This window comes from Lissotriton vulgaris, chromosome 12, assembly GCF_964263255.1.
Source record: "Lissotriton vulgaris chromosome 12, aLisVul1.2, whole genome shotgun sequence".
In the NCBI taxonomy this organism is placed as follows: domain Eukaryota; kingdom Metazoa; phylum Chordata; class Amphibia; order Caudata; family Salamandridae; genus Lissotriton; species Lissotriton vulgaris.
In genome coordinates, this window is record NC_141700.1 from 510,310,512 (window position 1) to 510,328,359 (window position 17,848).

The 17,848-nt window shown below is 46.4% G+C and overlaps 2 protein-coding genes across 2 annotated transcripts in view; one reads left to right on the forward strand and one right to left on the reverse strand.

Moving 5' to 3' along the window:
* The window catches only part of EXOSC6 (exosome component 6), a 71,803-nt gene extending 57,446 nt beyond the window's left edge, over positions 1–14,357 (reverse strand). The window contains exon 1 of the mRNA XM_086945273.1: positions 13,631–14,357. Within this exon, the coding sequence (XP_086801399.1) occupies positions 13,631–14,335 (705 nt within the window). The 5' untranslated portion in view covers positions 14,336–14,357. The remainder of the gene's footprint in view (positions 1–13,630) is intronic.
* Positions 14,358–14,488: 131 nt separating this feature from the next.
* IMMP2L (inner mitochondrial membrane peptidase subunit 2) lies at positions 14,489–16,623 on the forward strand. The gene has a single exon (XM_086945274.1). It carries the CDS (start codon positions 14,744–14,746, stop codon positions 15,308–15,310), a length of 567 nt encoding a protein of 188 aa, XP_086801400.1. The 5' UTR covers positions 14,489–14,743; the 3' UTR covers positions 15,311–16,623.
* The last annotated feature ends 1,225 nt before the right edge of the window (positions 16,624–17,848 follow it).

Genomic DNA, 17,848 nt, shown 5'->3' on the forward strand with positions numbered 1-17,848 from the left:
CGAGAAACTACGTTTAATTTGCAGAGTTTTATATTGCACGAACGAGACTCGAACTGAACTGGGTTTCAGAGTGCTTTAAATAGCACTACTTACGTTGAGCGCTGTTGTCTATGATGAAAGTTTGCCACCTCAAAGTGCGATAGCAAATGCTAATAAATAACGTATTTTCTTGCAGTAGAAAGTTGGTCGGTAATAATAATACATTAGCGTTCAAATAGCCTTTGTCAATATTTACTTAGTGCCGTACAAATGCGCCATGACTACAAACGCAGCCGTACTGCAAAACAAGTCTTATATACTTTAATCTGCCTCAGAACAAAAAACGCAGCCATGATACTTTCTTAGACACATGCTAGCAGCGTAGCTGGTGCTTTAGAATATTAATTACTACCACTCAGATACTAGTCTTGCATACAACTAAAATTTGGTAAATGATGTGCTGATCAATGCCTACCTCAACGCCACGCTGAGTCGTCGTCAAGTCGAGTCAAGTCAAGTAAGCACGCAGATTTCATGCGATGCTACTCTCGTGGTGAGCTGCCTGCTGTAGCGGTTTTGCTATGGCGTGGTATCAATGCAAAAAAAAAAATGCGCACATTGCCGCACAACCCGCCTGCAACCGACCAAAAAACAGCCCAAACTAGTGTTTTCTAGTATGCTCATTACAAGCAACTGCCTTAACACTGCTGCGGCCTACAGTGCAGTACCGCTATTAACAATTAACAGAATAATTCAGATTGTGTGAATTTCCTTAATCTGGGGGCGAGGTTCATAGCACGTTAAGTGCAGGGCAGCTCGTAACTTCTAAAAGTAATAGAACTTAATTGTGAAAACTACCGAGTGAAGTGCTCTGCAGCAGGCAAGCACAGAATGAGAGTTGAGGAGTCACTCTCACTGCCAAAATAGAGAAAAAAAGAAGTAACATTCCAATTCACATTACCCCGTGACTTTTGCACTTTCAAGTTAAACATGAAATGACATACTCAAGATGCTAAAAACTGTGAAGTTTATTTTGCAGAGTTTCATATAGCGCGAAAAAGGCCTCTTATAACAGAAATGCAACACATATTGCATTACAAAAGCTATAAATGTCACATTTGCAAAAGTTACAACTATTAACATTGTAAATGCCAAAGCTATTAATTTATCTACGTAAAAAAAAAAACATTGCTATTTACAATACTAATGGCTCAAACTTTTCTACTGCGAGACCTACTGCATTGTAAATGCTTGTTCATGTCTGTTTTTGTTGTATTGTTTGTCAGAAACCTTTATGGCACTTGTTGCCCAAATAAATTAATTTACTACTGCGATGGTTATGAATATCACACAATATTAATATGGTGTATGTCATTGTTTTAATGTAAACTGTATATGATTCATCCATAGGGGAATGTGATTGATGTATAATAAGCTACGGTCAAGAAGAGGAGTGAGGTTGGCATGACAGCGCTGAGGATTGAGTTGACCCTAAAGGTATCACAGAATGCATCACTTCCGTAGCTTATTGCGATTGTCTTTCTTCTTCCCCATAAGTATGCTGTCCTGAAAAAACAACTCCTGTAACACTCTTGAATAATTGATGCATCAACCTCTGAAACACGGCAGCCACAGAGGCCATCCCAAATAGCACCCTCAAGTCGAATGAAACCAAACAGGGTCACAAAGGACGTTAGACTCCCTACGGTCCTGATACAATGCCACCAGATGGTATGCATAAGTCAAATAGTGGGAAACCACTTCACACCCTTAGTTTGTGCTAGTAATTAGTGGACATTTGGTAAAGAAAATTTATCAATGACAATGTTCCTATTGAGGTCTCTCAAGTCAACACAAATGCACCTGGCCAGAGGCCTTGCATGCCACAACCAAAAGGGGCCAACCATTCATTACTATCCACTGGTTCTATAATACCATTCCTCCAAAATGTGTTTCATACAGACGGTACCTCATCTCCAACACAAAAAGGTTTGTTCCCGACTAGGACACTGCCGCCCCCATCTTCAATACTATTTTGTTGGAAAATTCCTTGAGTGTCCCCAACAGCATCCGAAAACACACCAGTGAACTCTTTTCCATTAGCACACCCATCCTTGATTCCTCCCAGTCAACCAACAGAACAGATTCCACGCTGTTGTGATTCAATGTTATACCCAATGCCTTCTGATCCATCCAATCCAACACAGAGGGTCCATTCATGGCAACATACAGATTGCATTTGGCTTGTCTACATTTGAAGACAAAGAACACATCTATGTATCCAAATACACAGAGTTGTTCTGCTGTATAACTTAGAGGGTGTGCATCTAGTGACAATAGTTTATCTAATTTTCCACCGAATTTGCTTGAACAAACAGATATGTTTACAATTGTGTACGGTGCACCTGAATCTGCCACAGTCTGTACCTCAACTCCAAGGTCATTTTGACAAATTGGTTTATTTTTTCCAATCCAAATATTAAACCCTGTGTGGTTAATGCAAGAAACACAATCCGAGGTAGAACCTTCATCAGCCTCCTTAGATTCAGACTCCTATATTTCAACAACACACTTTACAGGACTTATGTTTCCTCCTACACACTTTGGCAAAATGCCCTACAATTCCACAATATGAACATCTCTGTTTAGCAGATGGACAGCTTCTGTCTTTGGCAAGGTGACTAACAGTGCAACATTTAAAACATTCCTGTTCACTTCTGTAGTGATTTGCTTTGGGCATAATGTTCTTCTGTTCACGCTTATGTACAGACTTGTGTAGTAAAGTAGTTCTCCTTCCAACATGGCCACCTGCTGTCATCACACTTTCCTCTATGCTCCTACCTACTAGCCTCCCAGAATACCTGTATACATTCTATGTTGTACTTGGAGGTGCCACACTTGACCGTTGAAGGGCTGGTCAGCTGGTGAGTTGTGTTCCTCTGCTGTAACTCAATAAACCTACCCTGAAACTACTAAGAAGTCTTCTGCTTCCTACATCAACTTATTTACAACATTCTGTGCTGACCAGACCAGAGGAGCAGACCAAGAAGAACAGCGCAGCACGAGCAACAACTCGCAACCAAGAACCCCTCTAACTGCAGCCAGAAACGAGGAAAAGCAACTAAAAACCTTTGAAATGCAAAAAAAGCCTGAAGAATTGAGCCGCAAGAAAAAACCCAAAAAGTAATACCATACTAAAAAGAAGGTAACGGGGAAGAAACCATCTGTGTTAAAATCTAAACTTAAAAAAATGAAATTGAATCACCTGCAGGTATTACTCAACTGCCACTAGTAATTTGAGATAAAGCAATCTGTAAGCTGAGCCTACACATGAGGATAAGTAACAATTCACTCTGTCTTCTTGCCGTTGGTGGGCAGAGTGATCCTCCATCTGCGACGTCATCCTCGCTATGATGACGTAGTAGGTCTTCAGAAACGGAGCGTTCTATGTGGCACGTCGATGTTGTCCTGGTTACCAAGGCTTAGCTGTAAGAGACCTTTCAGTACCTAACCGCGCAACGTCTTTCATTCATAATATAACTGTTCCTCTCCTTTGCCGATACAAGAATTAAGCATTTCCTGGGAGAAATGAACAGATAGCCAGCAATCACAAGGTGAGAGTAGCCTAAGCAGTGCCAATGCGATGCGCGTATCTTTAATGGCAAGAGAATAACATTGTGCTCAAAAATAAAAAAAAATGAATGACAGACAGTGGACCGTTTACTTAAAGTTATTTCATTTCCTCTGCCGGTTTCCATTTTTAAGAAGGCCTACTGTGGGTTTGTGGTGAGGAGAAACTGTGCGTTATATCTGTGTCAACAGCGAAGGAGCAGTACTTAAACTGAGTCTTCATACGATTCTATGGCAGGACCGGAGGCTTCTGATTATGCTTTCTCATTTCTTCACTGCACAAACAGCAGCCAATGAAAATGAAACTACAAATGTAAAAAACAACATTTCCCATGAGGCTTTGAACCACGCCTCTCTTACAACAACCAATCACAATGGTAATAAGCATATAAAGTATAGAGACACTAATCTGGCCTCCTCTTTCTTTGCTGCTCCGCAGCCCAGATAAGTGCTCTATACTTTATATGTCTACTCTGATTGACTCGTGGCCTATGCCTTTTTATATTGCCTTAGCGCGTTGTACTGTGGCTAGTTACTGTTGTTACCCACGGTTTTATATATGCGCTTATGCGTGAGTGATCGATCGCTACTGCACTTACTGTTTACTTGGTGCCACGCTCGCACGCTGTTTAATGGTTCTTCCACTTGTTTCTGGTCTTGATTTCAGTCCTTAGTCTAGGACCGGAGCTCCGCTCCGCGTCCCGACCCCTCCCGGTGGCGCGTGTTGCGCCCGTATGCCCCCCCGCTCTCCCTTTTGTCGCTGCACCCAGCGGCCGCTTCCTAGCGGGCCGCGCTAGTGAGGGGTTTCGCCCCCCCTCGGGGAGAGAGACGCACGCCGGAGCCGCCCTGCGTGCGTCTCGGAGAGCCCGCGCACGCCGGTTTGTGCGCGCGCAGTTCTCGAAGGTGCCTGATTGACGCTCTGCCCCCGGCTGAAGTGGGGATCAACGCAGCTTTGGCCAGGAGCCGTGGGCGATTTCTGGAATCGAGTGGCAGCGTTTTCACTGATTTGGCCATCGGCGCCTTCCTGCTATTAACCCTTGTCTCCCTGTGATTCAGGAGGCCTTTCTTGCAATTTTTAAAGGCCCTTTCAGTCTCTGAAAAGGGGCTATTTCCTCCATTAGTCCTAGATTGGGACTTTATTATATATTCCTCTTGGTATTTCCAGCTCCTGCGCCTGGCACTCCCCAAATTCGACGCCCTTGCCTGGGCTGGTTCTTAGCTTCCCTCTGGGGATTGGAGTTTGGAATTACTAATTCCTTGTTAATATGGCAGACACTGAATACTGCGAAGAGGAGGATGCTGCGTATGAATACCAGGGTCAACAAGATTTCTATGAAGGAGAATCCATGGAGGATATCATTGATAAAAAATTAGATGCCAAATTGGACAAAGCCCTTTCTTCGGCCCTCCTCCCCTTGGCCAAGAAATTGGAATTACTGGTCCGTGGTAAGCCTCTGTCCCTTTCCAACAAGGACTCTCCTCGTCCCCCCCCTAAGAAGGTGGCCCTTGACTCGGCCTGGCCCCATGCCCAATCGTATGAGAAGATTTATAAATCAAAAGAATCCCTCTCCGCTGGCAAACCCGCGACCTCACCCCCCACTCCCCCCCCCCCCTAATGACACCACCACTGATACTGGCACCGATACCGATTCATCGGATGCCGCCCCTCGCAAACGCACGAAGAAGCGTAAGCATACCTCTCCGGTCACCCCTTCTCCCTTTTCCTTTGACCCAACTGATATTATCCACCCCAGGTCCTCAGACTGGGTTCCCCCTCCTGCTGTGGCGGCCTATCTGGAGGCTCACCTCCGTAAAGGGTTTGATAAAGAGGTTCGCTCCCGCCTTAAGTCCGAGTGTCCCCGTCCCGATTTACCCCACAAAGTAGCGATTACCCCGGACATAGACCCCTCCATGACCACCTTTCTGAAGAAATATATTAAGGACCCCAAGAAAGGGATTGATCGCGCGCTCAGAGCGTGCCAAGATAAGGTCCTGGACCTTTCGGGCCCTTTGGCCAAAATCCTGGAGTTAGCCCTTCAGGCACAAGAGACTGGTGATGCCATCCACCCGGAGGTTTTGGCGGGCTGGGCTCAACGAGCCATTTGTATGCTGGGAAACGCAAACTGCGCTCTTGCCTCAGAAAGACGGAAGTCGGTCCTCCTGCGGATCGATCCTCAATTGGTTGATTTGGCTTCTTCTGAGCCGGGTCCTTTGGCGGAAGGACAGTTGTTTGGTGACAATTTTGTTAAGGACATTGCAAAGTTCGTCAATACTTTTGCGTCCCTAGACAAGTCTCAGGCCTCACTGAAACGTGTGTTACATCAAGTCTCTGGTAGGGCCGGGCGTGGCAGAGGACGCTCGACCGGCCGCTACTCAAATTCCAGTCCTCAAAGAGGCTACGCCCCTAGACGGGGCAGAGGCTACACGCAGGAACCGGACCAGGCCGGATTTTACCCGTCCAGATCTCGCGGCTTCAGGGGCCGCTATAACAGAGGAATCAACCGAGGTTACAAAAACTTCGATAATCAGTCTTCCGGTAAGTCCCTCACTTCCTTTGATACCGTTAGGGGGAAGGTTGTGGCACTTTGTCAGGAATTGGACATGCCTCACTACAGATGTTTGGGTCCTTCGGACCGTCCAGGGCTACGAAATAGAGATGGTGGCCTGCCCCCTGCAACCTTTCCCCCCTCGTCCTCTTTTTTTTTCCCCATCTCGAACAGTTTTATAGACTCAGAACTGGACGAGCTTTTGACAAAACAGGCCATTGCCGTAGGACCCTTCATTCCAGAGGGCTTCTGCAGCAACGCCTTTCTTGTGCAAAAGAAAGGAGGCGGCCAGCGCCTTGTGTTAAATCTGAGGGATTTCAACCCCTTTGTTACGTATCGCCACTTCAAGATGGAGGGCATCCATCTTTTACGAGACCTTCTGTTGGAAAACGACTGGATGGTACGATTGGACCTGAAAGATGCTTATCTGACAGTCCCCATCTGCCCATCTCATCAGAAGTTTTTGCAATTCCCTTGGAAAGGGCGTTGGTTTCGTTACAAGGTGCTTCCCTTCGGGCTGTCCTCAGCCCCTTGGGTGTTCACCAAACTGTTCAAGCCGGTGATCTCTCGCCTTCGAGAGATGGGAGTGCGTCTTATTGTCTATCTAGACGACATGCTACTCCCGGCTCAGGACCGATCCCTCCTTCTCACTCACCTGGAGTGGACGACGTCCCTGTTGCAAGATCTGGGATTCGTGATCAATACCAAGAAATCGGTGCTGATACCGAATCAACGGATGGACTTCCTGATAGACTGTCTCATCCCAACTCCTCCTTCCCCTTCAAAAGATCAGGTCCATCAAGAGGGAGATTACGTCCACCTTGGCCAAAGAGAAGATTTCCTTGCGGGTGCTGGCGCGGATTGTAGGCCTTCTGGCCTCGTCGATTCAAGCCATCTTCCCCGGACCCCTGCACTACAGGGCGCTACAGAGACTGAAAATATTTTACCTGCAGGGGAATTTTCATTACGATCACTTGATTCCTCTTTCCCCCCCCCCCCCCCCCGAGTCCCGAGAGGAACTTCAGTGGTGGCTGGACCACATGTCAGCCTGGAACGGCCGAGCTATCTTCGGCGCAGCCCCAGATGTGGTGGTCGAATCAGACGCCAGCCAGTGGGGCTGGGGCGCTCGCTGTGGAGACTTTACCACAGGAGGACGGTGGTCAGCAGACGAACTCTCACTTCAACTGTCTAGAGTTGCTGGCAGGGTCCTTTGCCATCAGGTCTATCTCACCGCTGAAGAGCAATTGTTGTATACTCCTTCGGATGGACAATGTCTCCGCGGTGAGATACATCAACCGATTAGGAGGGACGAGATCCCGGATGTTAGTCCACATTGCGAAGGAATTCTGGCACTTCTGCCTGGATCGCAAGATCTCAGTGGTGGCTGAATACCTTCCGGGGAAGTTCAATCAGGTGGCGGATTGGAACTCCCGATTTCTCCGAGACTCCAGCGATTGGAGACTTCACCCATCGTTGTTCTCTCGGATCATGACTATGCGAGGCCCATGCCAGATAGACCTGTTTGCCTCTCGCCTCAACGCCCATCTTCCCCCGTTTTACAGTTGGAGACCGGATCCAATGGCAATGGGGACAGATGCGTTCCTTCACCATTGGGGGCGGCAGAGGAATTATGCGTTTCCACCTTTTGCGCGGATCCCGAGAGTAGCGGCGTTGCTACGCCGACAGAAGGCGACAGTTGTGTTGGTGACCCCGTTTTGGTCAACTCAGTCGTGGTTTCCCACACTGTTGGAGTTGTCAGTAGATCTCCCCTTCCGGCTCCCAGTCTTTCCAACGCTTCTGCAGGACCCAGTGGGGGCGTGCCATCCACTGGTCCTGCAGAACCAATTGACCTTGATGGTGTGGATGCTCTCCGGAGACATGAACGCCTTGCAGGCCTTTCACGAGAGGCTTCCAGTTTTATGCAGCAAGCGTGGGCTCCTTCCACCCGGAAACGATACTCTGCATCCTGGAAGAAGTGGGTGGGTTGGTGCCTTTCAAAACAGGTGGATCCCGTGGGATCAAATGTGACTGAGGTACTTAATTTTTTATCTGACTGTGCAACCTCTGGCCTGGCTTACAGGTCAGTTAACAATTTCAGATCTGATATTTCTGCTGGCCACGACCACATCGACGGTAAACCTGTGGGGATGCATCCCTTGGTGTGTAAGTTGCTTAAAGGTGTGCGTGTGGCCAACCTTCCTCGGTCCAGGTATTTCACCATGTGGGATGTTACTAAGGTGCTTAATTTGTTGGAATCCTGGCCCAATAATGGTGATTTGTCTTTAAAGCAGCTCTCTGCCAAGCTTACCATGCTGTTGTGCCTCATTTCATGTCGTAGGGTCTCAGATGTCAGAGCTTTAGATTTAGCTGGTAGGATGTTTTCTCCTCAGGGTGTATCCTTTGTCATTACAAGACGTACTAAGACCATGTCTCGCTCAGTTGAATATCCAGCTTTTCCACACAACAGCAAGCTATGTGTTCTTCAATGTCTTAAATGTTATGAGGAACGTACTGTTGCGCACAGAGTTGATCCTTTGGGGCAATTGTTGATTTCTGTTCAAAAGCCATTCAAGCCAGTCGCTGCTGCTACCTTAGCCAGATGGGTCAGATGGATCATGTCGGAAGCCGGCATTGACACTACTGCTTATGGTGCGCACTCTGCTAGAGGTGCGATGGCTTCCAAAGCCTATTTACTGGGTTCCCGCTTGGAGGATATCCTGAAGGCAGCTGATTGGTCTTCAGATTCAATGTTTAAAGTGTTTTATTACAAACCGATTCCTCATGTTTCTGATGCTGTGATTGACAAGCTTTAATTTGAGCTTTGAACCAGCATAATCAGAAGCCTCCGGTCCTGCCATAGAATACAAAATTTTCTAGCTATCGCGACAAGAATTTTAGATTCTATTAAGGACACGGAGGCGAGGATTATCCCACCCGTTGGGACAGTTATGCAACTGTTGTTGATTACATGACTATGTCTAACCTTTTTATACCCACCCTCTGAGTTATGTTGGTTGTGGGCGTTTTTTCTCACACTTCTTTTTCTGTTTTAGGAAACGACTCCAACAAGAGTTGATTGCCGCCTTTGGATTCGGCTGCTGTACCTTCCTGCTGGAGGATGAGTTCTTACTGTTCTGGATTTCTCCGTTGAGAATTACTTATGGAACTGTTTCTCTCCGTTGAGAGCTAAGACTTTGTTCAATGTACCGAGACTGTTTGAGACTGTTCGCGCAAAGAAAGAGGAGGCCAGATTAGTGTCTCTATACTTTATATGCTTATTACTATTGTGATTGGTTGTTGTAAGAGAGGCGTGGTTCAAAGCGTCATGGGAAATGTTATTTTTTACATTTGTAGTTTCATTTTCATTGGCTGCTGTTTGTGCAGTAAAGAAATGAGAAAGCATAATCCTCGCCTCCGTGTCCTTAATAGAATCTAAAATTCTTGTCGCGATAGCTAGAAAATGTTGTATTATCGTACACAGTTACACAGTGAAATCTTAGTCAACAGTGCCACCTTGTGGATCTTTAAATTATTACAAGAAACCAGTAAGCCAGAAACGCGTCTAAGTGCAGGTTGATGAAGGAAATAAACTGTCATTTATTTAAAATATTTGCACCTGTCATAAATTGAAATTGCACAGCTAAATTTCCACAAATGTATGTCTGAAGAGCACAGCAATGAAGCACCAAAGGGTGTACACAAATATTTATCAATAGAATTACTCCCAGGGAGAGTGACCGTAAGCTCATAACTATTTAGTTCAATACTGTGTAAAAGTATCCAGTACAAGGACAGACAGTTCATAACGAGAAAGCGGAGCGAGTGAGGAAAACCAAAGCTGAAGCGGGCCACCAGGGACAAGTTGACAGCGGGCTCATATGCGGGCCATTGAACTCAAATCACGAAAATAATGTCCTTTAAATAGAAGCTAGTCAACATGTCCCAGAACCAGGACCGGGAGTAGACCAAGAAAGAACCAGGACCGGCACAAAGCAAGTCCCAGAACTAGGACTGGAGAACCAGAAGCGGGTCAGTGCACAATTAATAGGGATAAGCGCTCCACAACTAGTACCTGCTCGACACAGAGAGCCCAGGAATAGGGCAAAGAGTTAAATTAATGGAAAGCGAGCCCATGAGCGGGCCGCTGGACCCAAACCATGGACAAATGTCCTACAACTGGGAGCTAGTCCAACCACTTCAGAGAAACAAGACGGCTGATAGAGGACTTGCTGTCGTTTCGTAGAGCCATAAAAACTTTCCTATTTTAGCTCCCCTGTTTTAGCACTTTTCTGTAGCATTTCGCCATGTTGTGTTATGACTGCTCCGTGTCTCTGCGCCGGGATGCTCCTTCGCTGGAGTCGCTGTGCGCATAATAAATTGTTATAACATAACATAACGGAGATGTTGGTCCCAAAACAAGTAGGTGGCAAAGGCCCTGATATCATTAGGACACACAGCTCCGAATACCAGCTGAGGACTAAGGTCCCAAAACTAGATGAGGTCAAAGGAGTGGACAAAGGCCATCCCAGAATAAGGAATGAACAATGGTCATACAAGAGGAGACAAAGGTCATAACAGAACAAAGAGTAGATAAAGGTCATCCAAGAGGGGACAAAGGTTTTCCCACAACTAGGAATGGACAATGGTCGTCCAAGAGTGGACAAGGACTAGACAAAAGTCGTCCAAGAGAGCGCAAAGCCCATGACTGGTATGCCGACCAGAGGTGGGTCAGAGGACCCAGAACAGGGTCTAAAGTTCCACATCCGGAAGCTGGTCAGGGAGCTCTTAACCTTGTCTGTGAACCAGGAGGGGACAACTGTTCCATGGTTTGTACAGTGTTTCCAGAACCAAGAAGAAACTCCTGCAATGGGGTCTCAGTGCCCCAGTACTGAGATAAAGACTCCAGTATCAGAAAATGTAAGAACATCCAGGAAAATTTATTTTCTTGAACTTAAGAGTCCAAAAAAAGAAAATCTAATTCTGAGGCCCTCAACCAGAGCAAAGGATCCAATACTCAAGAAAGAGGTCAAGAACTTGTTAGAGGGAACCAGAACCAGACCAGGACTTGTAGCTCAAATTATATCTTCAGTTTAACCTTTATCTTCATCTTGGAGCGCAAAACAGGTTGAAGAAAGTGAACTGTCTCTTTATGTGTTTTTGCTGGTCAAGGACTAATAGGAGAAAGTGGACTGACTTTTCCTGTTTTGGTCTGTCTAAGGGGAATTGGTGGTGGTGGTGATACCTATTGGTTGTTTTGGGTGGTGTGTCTCACCTCACATTTCACTCTCAACACTCTTTGCCCCTTAACACTCGTTTTCCTTCTCTATCTTTATTTTTCTCTCTATTATAAAGGAGGTGTGTAATAAATTTATAGATAAAGGAGGAGGATGTGTAGTAAACATATGCTCCTCCCAACATGGCCATCTGCGATCATTTGTCTTTTCTCAATAAAGGAGGAGGATGTGTAGTAAACTAGTTCTCCTTCCAACATGGCCACCTGCTGTCATCACACTTTCCTCTATGCTCCTACCTACTAGCCTCCCAGAATACCTGTCTACATTCTATGTTGTACTTGGAGGTGCCACACTTGACCGTTGAAGGTCTGGTCAGCTGGTGAGTGGTGTTGCTCTACTGTAACTCAATAAACCTATCCTGAAACTACTAAGAAGTCTCCTGCTTCCTACATCAACTTATTTACAACAACTTGCACTCCGGTTTAGCAGTAACTTTGCACACAACTGAATTTCCCCCAGCCTGTGCTATATTTGACATACTATTCCTAGTAGCTGCCTTAGCACATATGTAATACAACTCCAAATTATTTGCTATGGCAACAACTTCTTTTAAGGGAGAATCGCCTCTAACCCACAGTCTCCCTTGGAGATTAGAATAGTGGTTATCTGTCTTCACGTTATAATGTATTTCTTCATGCCTAATATCAAACTTACAAATAATGGCCAATTTCTTTAAAACTGCAGCATAGTCATCTATTGACTCAGAAATACCTGGCTTGCATTGAAAAAAATGGTGTAGGGAATGTTGCCTTACAATTGGGAGACTGGGTTTGTGTTAATCGTGTTTGAACTAAGAAAGGTATGGGCAAGTACGGTGAACCATTGTGAGGTAATATTTTCTCTGATGCTGATGAGTTGAATGATAAAGTGAAGCACCTTAGTACGTTGGTGAAGTGCAGCAAAATTCTTTTGTGGAAGGAGAAAAATGGTGCTGGCCTACCCAACTGTGGATGGTGAAAGGATACTGAACGATTGGATAAACCAGCTGTGAACACTAAGGAAATATGTTATGTGGAAGTGTATGCGTCAGTAGTTTCTGATCTGGATGCTGGGGCTAATCAACATGTTTCGAAAGAAGTTGTAGACGGACTAACTGACGCTGGTAGAAAGAGCCTATTTCCGAGAGTTACTAGGAGTGGTAGAGAGGGACATTTAAAGGTGTAGATGGGAGAAGTACATACTTATATTACGGTTTAAAACCATATATTGAATAATAGTTATTAGGAATGTTGTTTTGTAGCATGTACTCTTGTAGTTAATAGGTATAAATGGAAAGAAGTGTGGCGTGGCATTGTTATTCTTGTGCAGAATTGTGCACGAAATACGCGAGGTCAGGATGCTGGGGGGATGAACATGTGGCGGTTATTCTTAGGGAAGAGGTTACGATCCTATGGGTACTTAATAAAGACTTACACTTCAGTTGACCACTATCGCCTGTTTTATACCTAGCTGTTGTATTATATGACGAAGTACCATTGGCATTCTTCCGGATAGAGCTCATGCATCCTGGACTCCTCCCTCTCGATGACCAGACAAGTCAATGCCGACTCATCTACATGCTTCAACATCCTTTGCATGCTCAAAAAAATCTTCCGTTGGATCCCCACCGAAACAAGAAAGACAGTCACCCACGCACTGGTCACTAGCCGACTGGATTATGGAAATACCCTCTACGCCGGAACCACAGCCAAACTACAGAAAAAACTCCAACGCATCCAAAACGCCTTAGCCAGACTCATACTGGACATCCCCCGTCAAGCCCACATTTCCGGTCACCTGAAAGACCTCCACTGGCTTCCCGTCAACAAGAGAATATTGTTCCGTCTCCTCACCCACGCACACAAAGAAATCTACCACACAGGACCCGAATGCCTCAACACACGAATGTCCTTCTACACACCTACTCGCCAACTACGATCATCAAATCAAGCCCTCGCCGCAATTCCGCACATCCATAGATCCACCATGGGAGGAAGGTCCTTCTCCTACTTAGCAGCCAAAACCTGGAATTCTCTCCCCACTCACCTCCGCCTTACACAGAACCACCTCTCCTTCAGAAAGCAGCTGAAAACCTGGCTATTCGATAAGTAATGCTCACACCCTCCCTCAAGCGCCTTGAGACCCTCTGGGTGAGTAGTGCGCTATACAAATTCTTGAACTTGAACTGCATCATCAGCTCACCTGGTTCAGCTGCGGCATCAGTGCCACGCTCATACAGGCGGCGGGCACGCCAGGCCGTGGCTCCTCCTCGCCGTCGGTGGGGTCCAGCAGCATACCACCCCCAGAACCCCGGCACAGTCCACAGCCAACCACCAGGTCGTACATCTCGATGCCGGCGTCGGCCAGGGCCAGTGCGGCGCAGGATACGGCGGCGGGCAGAGCACAGCCCCGGTCCTCCAGCACTAGGACCAACACCTCGATCTGCGCTCGCGGGTAACTTCCGAGGCGCACGGCCGCTTCCAGGCTCTCCTGCAGGGTCAGGGCCAGCTCTCGCTCCGGGCTGCCAGTGCCCGCTGCGTGCGTGAAGGGTCGCAGCGAGCGTCCGCGGCGTGCGAAGGGAGCCCATCGGAAGTCGCATATCAAGCGGCCGCCGCGCTGCGCCGAGGCTGCATCCCGCCGCTCAGTCACCTCCCGCGGGCCGTACACGGCACACAGGACCTTGGTGCTGCCGCCCAGCTCCAGGTACGCCGAGCCCTTAGTCTGGCTCAAAAGTCCCGCCCGCGCGTACACCGGCCTTAAGTCCGCCTGGTCCCGGCGCCGCCCGTCTGTCCGCAGCGCTCCGACCTCTGTCGGGGTGTCAACAGCGAGGGCAGGCTGAGCGACAAACAGCAGCGGAGACTGAGACTCTTCCGGCCCTCGGATCCTGCGGCTATCCACGCGCGCCATCACTGTCAAAAACCAGCACTTCCAGGTCGCACGTGCTGCTTCCGCAGAGCGTGTCTTTAACACTTCCGGTGTTGGCGCAGAACTTCCGACGAAGCACTTGATTGCTCCTCTCCTCATCAGAACTATGTGAAACAAGAAGCCGCTTATGAAAGGATTATTAAACACCTGGCCTTTTCCCATAATTGACTATGTGGCTGCCTTAAGGCGCGCACCGTCTACTGAACTCTATACAAGGCAACCTGTTTCAAAATGGCCGCCACGTTACACCAGTTCTCTTTCCCTTCCACAAAGGTCGTTTGTGGCAGAGGTGCCCGGACTTTAAGCTGATTTTCTCTACTCTTGTATGCGCCCGGTAGTAAAGGGCCCACGCGGTGACCGCAGTGATCTCGAGGGCTGGCCTCTGGAGCCATGGCCCAGGTCTGGGGCTGGCGGGCTTTAAAGTCTTTCGCCAGCGGGTTTTTTGTGGCAGTACCGGTGACTGTGGCCTTCCTTGACCGCGTTGCCTGCATAGCTCGGGTGGAGGGCAATTCTATGCAGCCGGCACTGAACCCCCCTGGAGCGGCTCAGGACGTCGTGCTGCTGAACCGTTGGCGGGCGAGGAGCGGACAAGTGCAGCGCGGGGACGTCGTGTCGTTGCTCTCTCCAAGGGACCCGCGACAGAAGCTAATCAAGCGGCTGATTGCACTGGAGGGGGACTTGGTGCAGCCGCTTAGTGCCCGGCGCACGCCCCTGCGTGTACCCCGTGGGCACGCCTGGGTGGAGGGCGACCACCGTGGACATAGCTTTGACAGCAACGCCTTCGGGCCCGTACCCCTGGGGCTACTGCACGCGCAGGCCACGCACATCCTGTGGCCCCCACGACGGTGGCAGAAGCTGAGCAGGGAGCCTCCCTCAGATAGAGGGCCCCAGGAGGAGACAGGAAGGAAAGTGTCATTTTCCAGAGATGGGGACTCCACCGTGACCAGGATTCAATAACACACTTGCCTGCCTCATAATTTCTAAAGACATGTGGGTCATGACAACACTACCCACATGACGAAGAAGCATTTCAAGAATTGTGATACATGTTCTCATGTTCAAAAGGCAACCCCACGAGCCGCATTCTTATTCCCAAACGAAGAAGTCCATTGAAATCCGAATTCGAGACTGCCAGTAAATTCATCTTTATTTTAGAGTATGTTTTCATTCCCACGTTGAGGGCGTCACGGTACACTATACAAGCCTGTTGAGTTCCAGGTCAGTTAACACCACGATCTGTAAAATAGGTACTAGAATCAGACTCCAAGACTAACAGAATTTCCACAGAAACTCACTGTCGACACTTGACTCTAAGTGAAGATGCACTGCCAAGAAAACGAAACTAATGTGAATGAGGTACAGTGGTCACTTTGTCATCGACCAAGATCTAGTCGATGTCAAATCTATTTTGAAAAGCTGACTGACACTTCCTCGCGATCGTGTTTCCCACAGAGGTGAAACTTATCCCCACTTAAAAACAAACCGGAGACGGCTGCCGTTTTCCCACTTGGATAACAAACTCGCATCTGAAAACAGTTGAGTACAGGGAAGCTCCCAGAAAGACTTAAAGACTGATTGCTTTGTGTGGATTGAAAACCCCACCACAGAAAAGGGTAGCGTTTAACGCAGTACTTAATTGATACCAAAGTAGACTGGCCCTGCAGCCGCAAAGCTTAACTACAGCTTCACATATGGATACGACCTTTCCGCTGGTTGCTAAAATGTGAATGATTCAAAATGGAGAGACCACTACTTTCAGACATCCATAGCATAGACCCCCAGAAAGGTTTTTCCCAAAAACAAAGCAAGTCAACGTACCCGTAACGTAAAATAGAGCACCTGAGTTTGCTAATGAATGTAAAATCGGTATAATCGAATTCCGCTGTGAGCTATTTGAATGTCACCGTGTGTATTTATTGTCGTGACCTAATATTGGGCTATGTTATACTTGAACATTGAATACAGTCATATATTTATTTTTCTAACGCTGTGTGAATAATAAATGTAACATTCACTTACATTTGTGCCAGCAGTACCTCTTTCTAGGGACATGTCCTGATCTATTATAGAGGACGTGTTTGTTCAAGCGGATGATACTTAAAGGATTCCAGTTAGCCCAATTATTATTCCTTGCAATCAGGGCACCACTCCAACAATAATAATTAGTAATGATACTTCCAACCAAAAGATATGTGATTGATGATGGTTGAGTCTGCTCCTTTTGCTTCACATAGTGCTTCAGTTATATGGCTAAATAAATTAATGTTATTCCAATCATGCTGGAAAAAGGATGCAATTCATTTCAAAATAGCAACCATGTTTATTCACCAATGCCTCTAAAAATATACAGTAATTCACAAACTTTGACAATCAGTTAAAAGCATTTATTCCCTTGAATAGACCAAGATTTCACACGTCATACTGCAACATTTAAACAGTCATTGACATGCCAATTGTTATCACACTCCTTTACATACAAAAGAGACCGATTGGCATTGCCAGTACTTGTTTATAGTACCCTTTACTGTCTGACGAGATAAATATTGTGTCTTCCACATTTCTGCTGCTAATCTTCAAGTGCCCACGTGGTGACCGCAGACAGGTATTTAAACCTGGTTCTTTTTTTTTTTTCTTTCTTGGAAGCCATGCTGCATTTGAAGCAGGATGAATGACGACTATACAGACGGGAAACAAAATAAGCTTATTTGGGTGGAGTGCTGCCTCAAATACTTCACATTCAGATTGAGTTTGCATTTTTCGTTACTCATTTCAATTGCATGCACAAAACGCAGGCTCTGCTCACCCAAGTTAATTCCTGTTTGGAGTTTTGATATTTGATTTCTCTACTTCAAGTCAAGGAAACCATTTATCTGGTTAGTCCAACTAAGGTCTTTCTTTTGTGATTGTGGTCATGTTGGCCCAAATGTACTAAGCATATTTTCTGTATTGCTCTCTTTCTAGAAAAACTGCAGCCTTCAAGATGATTAATTTGACAAGCTAATATGCTTTCTAGACCTTGGATATCCTAGTTTGTTTTCCCTCAACCTGTTTGAGGTTCATTATTGTAATCTTACTTTTAGTTCACACTCAAGAAATGTTAAGTTCTTGTCTTTGCTAACAAATCCTTTGAGCATTAGCATAGTTGTATTTTAATTCTATTGACGCATACCAATTGTCAATTAATGCTAGGCTGTTTTCAAGCTTTTCCCTTCTACATTTTAAAGGTCTATCTGAATGAATTTTATTTATTTTGCATTTTTAGACCGCTCAACTGAACACAGACTGGGTATCAGTGTACTTTACAAGTAAAATAACACTGGGGAGCAGGAACCCTTCTTACAGTGAAACTGCAGAAAAACTAATCAATTTAATGCTACAAATACAAGTTACCCAAAAGGGAGTAGCATGGTAAAAGAAAAGAGTAGAACAGATTGGAATAGTGTGGAAGAGTTAAATAGTTGAAGCCAAGTTATAGGAGCAGAAAAAAGGGGAGGG

Coding starts and splice junctions, on each gene's coding strand:
- IMMP2L (XM_086945274.1), top strand. CDS start 14,744: ATGGCCCAGGTCTGGGGCTGGCGGGCTTTAAAGTCTTTCGCCAGCGGG.